The 4,799-nt window shown below is 47.8% G+C and overlaps 1 protein-coding gene across 1 annotated transcript in view; it reads left to right on the top strand.

The window, feature by feature from the left end:
• The first annotated feature begins 929 nt into the window (after positions 1–929).
• The window catches only part of NUAK2 (NUAK family kinase 2), a 22,464-nt gene continuing 18,594 nt past the window's right edge, over positions 930–4,799 (top strand). The window contains exon 1 of the mRNA XM_069074675.1: positions 930–1,384. Coding sequence (XP_068930776.1) covers positions 1,151–1,384 — 234 coding nt within the window. The 5' untranslated portion in view covers positions 930–1,150. The remainder of the gene's footprint in view (positions 1,385–4,799) is intronic.

The raw sequence follows: 4,799 nt of genomic DNA, 5'->3' as shown, positions 1-4,799 counted from the left end.
GAGTGGTTCTGCCAACATTTAACATTGATTAAGCACCTACTATGTGCCAGAGGCTGAGAATACAAAGGTGAAATAGCAGTACCCTCCGGGAGCCCACAATATACTGGGGTTAGACAAGAGAAATATGACAGGCACACAAGATGCATAGCAGCAAGCTAGAGGTGATGGGAGAAAATGAAAGGTCCCAACAACAGTGCGCTCTGAAAATTTGTGTAAAGATCTCTTTTAGCTGGAGGGAATCAGGGTAGACTTCAAGGAGGAGGCCAGGTTTCCAAAGGGTTTAAAATAAAGGTTCTTAATCTGGGATGTGTGAATTTGTGTGTATTTTGAAATGTGTCTTTTTAATCTAACGGACTTTATTTTGTTCCCCTAAAAGAATTATTCTGAGAAAGGGTGGGAGCAACGGGCTGCACCAGAATGCCAAAGCGGTCCATGACAAAAAAGGTTAATGACCTCTGGTTTAAAAGATGGATATCCCATCCCCTCCCCAATGTCCTCCCATAGAAAACCCAAGCACAGCTGAAGCAGAGCTACTGACATCACGGCATCTTACATCACTAGGGGAAGCCTTATAATAAGCTCCCAAACAGAACGAGTTGAACCTTATCCGAGCGCCACAAAGGGAGCCGTTTGACTTTATGGCTGGGAAATTCCGCAGTCCTCGAGAAGCAACAGCCCGCAGTTCATTCTCATGACTGCCCCCCTCCCCCAATTCCTCCCTCCACTCTCTGCTAGAGTCCCCTCGTCCCCCTCCTTCTCTTCTCCATCCCTGGTTACTGAAAGCCAAGAGGGCAGGACCTTCTTTGACACCTTTTGCAGTCACGCTGAAAGGGGAGGAGAGAGTCTGGGGCGAAGAGAGGGATGAGCCAATCGAAACGTCCTGAGTCACGTGTGGCCTGGTAGCTGACCAATGGGCAGTTGAAGGCAGGGCCAGGCTGCAGGGGGCTTGTAACTTTTATTGGAACTTGGAACGTTGAGTCTCAGTCAGTTTCTTCGATTTGTAAGTTTCGTTCTCGGCCTCCAGGCAGCTTACACATGTGCCCCCGGCCCTTGCGCGGCTGAGTTTTCTGGGTGGCGGCTGCTGCTGCTTTTTCTCCTTCTTCGTTCTGAGCTGCGTCCCTAGCGTCTCCTGCTTTTCCTTCCTCTCTCCATGGAGGCTTTCACTTTCCCCAAACGTTCCATCCTGGCTTCCTCCCCTTCCGTGGGGCTCTCCTCTCCTCTGGCAGACGGGCTCATAAAGTCTCCGAAGCCCCTGATGAAGAAGCAGGCTGTAAAGCGGCATCATCACAAGCACAATTTGCGGCACCGGTATGAGTTCCTGGAGACCTTGGGCAAAGGGACCTATGGAAAGGTTCAGAAAGCGAGGGAGCGATCGGGAAGACTGGTGAGTCCCGAGTACTCGGCTTTGGCCGGGAGGGGGGAGTCTACACTGCGTACGCGGAGCCTGAGTGATGGGGAAGGGGACCGAGGGACCGAGAGAGCTTGGACCCTATTTAGATGCCCAGAGCTATCAGTGAAAGGGTGAGCGAGACCCCCCTCACCCGTGTCCTTCTCCTTGGAAAAAAAAAATCCAATCATCTGTTAGTTCAGATTCGATAAGCAGGGAGAAAGGGGGATGAGAAGTGAATTCTTGAAGTACCTGCATTGGTACCTTTGAATATTAACTCTAAAGGATGGTAGAGAAGACTGATGTGTTTTTATCTGGGAACATCTCTGATCTCTGAGATCCACCTGTCAGCCCCTCAGCAGGAACGGGTTGCTGGCTGCCTCTGGACAAAAGTATGCTATTGTCCCATTGTCTATAGGTTTTTCTCTTTTCGGTTTCCATCTGGGCTCAATTTAAAGACATGCCTGCCCCCACCCCCTTTTGCGTGAAGAAAGAAAAGCAGAGATTGCAAAGGACCTTTGGGCACTGTGGGTGATGAGCCAGAGGACTTCTGGGAATTGGGTTAGCAGGGAGTCAGCTCTGTGTAAGCTGGTTTCTAGAAGCATTGAGAGTGGGGGCTTCAGGATCCACTCTAAGGCTTGTGGAGAGAGGAGACCCTTCAGCATAGATCAAACAAGGTCCCTGGGATCTGAAAAAGAAGAAACTAGTGGTTATTTGGAGTGGGAAGTACAAATCCCCCTTTAAAAAAAAGGCATTCTATTAGGAGAAAGTTGTGGGGATTTTTGATGTTTTTTTTTTTTGTTTTGTTTTTTAATGTCCTTAAAGGTCAAGGTTTACCACATTGGATCTGATCCCAGGCTCCACCCCTTACTTGGTGTTTGCTCCTTTTGTTGTTAGTTGCTGATTTGAAATGCAAAAAGTCATTCATTGGTGAAGGCGGGAGATGGCTGGAGATGGGTGGAGATGGGGGATGGATTATGGACCAATCAATAGAATTGTGTGTGTGTGTTTTCACTTCTAATGCCTGGCACAGTCCCCAGATTCTGGCTGCCAAGTTGGAGCTGTTGGGCAATACCGTACTTAACTTTTCTTTCTATTTCTGAAGTAGGAGGGCCAGGTGAGGAGGATCCGGGTTTTGAGATTACCTGGTCTGAGTCTTTAGTCACCGTTTTCTTGGGTTGAAATGAAATGAGTTTCTCATGCCCCTGCCTCCTTCCCCTCTCCTTGACCCCTAAAGAGAAATGTATTCTTAAGGTCCCAAGAACCTCTTCTCTTCTTCAGAAGGGAGAACTAAGCAGCAGCAGAATTTGGAAGTTTTATGAGCAGTGCTGGGTACCAGACCTGTTCTATAGAATTTAGGAGCAGCTGCCTCCTAAGTCACCACCAGATGTTTTTCTTAGGGACTGGTACCTAAACTTCATACCCAAGGCTACATTCCCACCATGAAACTAGCTATCTAGCTGTGGATATAGATTCTCAATTCACAAGGCATTGGCTCAGTGCCCAGGGAGAAGAGGGCACTTTCTTTAACTCTGGTGCCAACCACTTCAATCAGTCAGCAAGTATTTATATTTAGTAGTGTTTACTATATGGGGGGGAGGGGGAAGCGTGCTAGGTGGTGAAGCAGATAGGGCTTTGGGCCTGGAGTCAGAAAGGCTTCCTGAGTTCAAACCTGGCCTTAGACACTTAATAGCTGTGTGACCCTAGGCAAGTCTCTTACCTCTGTTTGCTTCAGTTTCCTCATCTGTAAAATAAGCTGGAGGAGGAAATGGCAAGCCACTCCATTTCTATAGTGTTTTATTTTTTTCCAATAATTTTCAACATTCTCTGGTATATTTACCAATAAAACCCCAAATGGGGTCACCAAAGTCAGACAAAACAAAACAACTATATGCCAGACATTGTACACCGGCTCCATGAAGCCTTCCTTGATTTCCCTCCCCTATTCCCTCTTGAAATGACTGATACTATTGTGCCTGGAACTCTTAACACTCTTCACAGATCTGAAATCAGGTATTTTCATGTGTACATGTCTTTACCTCCCATTAGGAAGCTGAAAGAAGCCTTAGGTCATCTGGACCAACTTCCTCATTTTGTAGATGAGGAAACTGAGGCCCAGAGAGGTGAACTAATTTACTCAAAATTACCCAGATAGTGGTGGCAGAGGCTGTAAGCTTCTTCAGAGTAAGAGCTGCATCATTTCTATCTTTGTATCCAGTGCCTTGAACACAGCAGGTATTTAATAAATTTTTTTTAATCTGGAATTTATTGAAATTGAATTCCCAGATATCTGGGCTACCCTCCAAGAAAGGCTGTCCTAGGGGGTCCCTACCTCCGCCCTCGTTGGGTTGGGAATATAGAGAGGAGTGACTTCCCTGCTACCCCCAACCAGGTTGAGAAGGCATCATCAGAAGCCAGATGGCAGGAGGCACATTACTAATGGGTACTCCAGAAAGGCATCAGAGGGAAGGCAAATATTTGCACTGGATCCTTCAGCCTCCTAAGGATACTCCTGGCATCTAAATGACATTTCCTCCTGTTCTTCCCCAGCAGGAAGCTCCAGGACCTGTGCCCCCAGCCTAGGGACACTTGCCTCCTCCTCCTAGACTTGCTGTGTTAACCCTCTTCTCTCACCTTCATTCACATGGCCTGAGCTCCCTGTATTGAATACTACTGGCCTTGGGCCCCATATGACTAGGAAGTTAGTGGATGGACAGGAAATTGGGCCAAGGAGTCAGTTGGTACTCAGCTTTGTGCCCTACATTACCCAGTAGCCTTTTCCTTCATCCCCTCTATCCTGGCATCATGTGCTTGTGACGAACTGGTTCCCTGAATTCCACACGAGGCCTAATCCCAATGCACAGTCCAGCTATAAAAACCTAGCCCAGAGCCTACTGTGTGACCTTAACCCTAGGCTGGTCTGGATCATCAGATGAGTGATCTGTGTCTGGCTTTCTTTACTCAGTCTCTTCCCTTGGTCCCAGTCCAGGAAGGCCCGGGTCCTCATCCCTCATCCCAGCCTAGAGTAATGGGCTGAGAGATGTTGATGCAATTATTAGGACCTGGTCCTTTTCCAGAGTGTCCTTCTTCATATGCTCCTCCTTTGATTTTTTTTTCCCCTTTGTATTATAGCTGCCCTGGGTTCCTCAGTGATTATGGGTTTTTGAGTTAGGGTTAGGGTGCTTCAGAGAGAGGTACCTATGTCAACCCTCTTAAGCACAGGGGCTCTGGAGTCCAAGAACTTGGGTTCCAGTATCTCTTCTGATACTTCCTGTCAGTGTGACCTAGGGCAAGTCACTTAACCTGTGCTACTTGTGCTGGGGCCACCACCTCAAATTCCTCATTGGTAACAGGAGGGAGCTGTTTTGTGGGCAGTCTCTGAGGGGTCCCTCTAGAGGGAGCTGCTTGTGGG

Source organism: Petaurus breviceps, unplaced genomic scaffold (assembly GCF_028583685.1).
Source record: "Petaurus breviceps papuanus isolate PSGF00001 unplaced genomic scaffold, PetGlider_PUasm1.0 90895, whole genome shotgun sequence".
Taxonomy (NCBI): domain Eukaryota; kingdom Metazoa; phylum Chordata; class Mammalia; order Diprotodontia; family Petauridae; genus Petaurus; species Petaurus breviceps.
The sequence above is the reverse complement of the archived record's forward strand: the minus strand, read 5'-3'. Positions and strand labels throughout refer to the sequence as shown.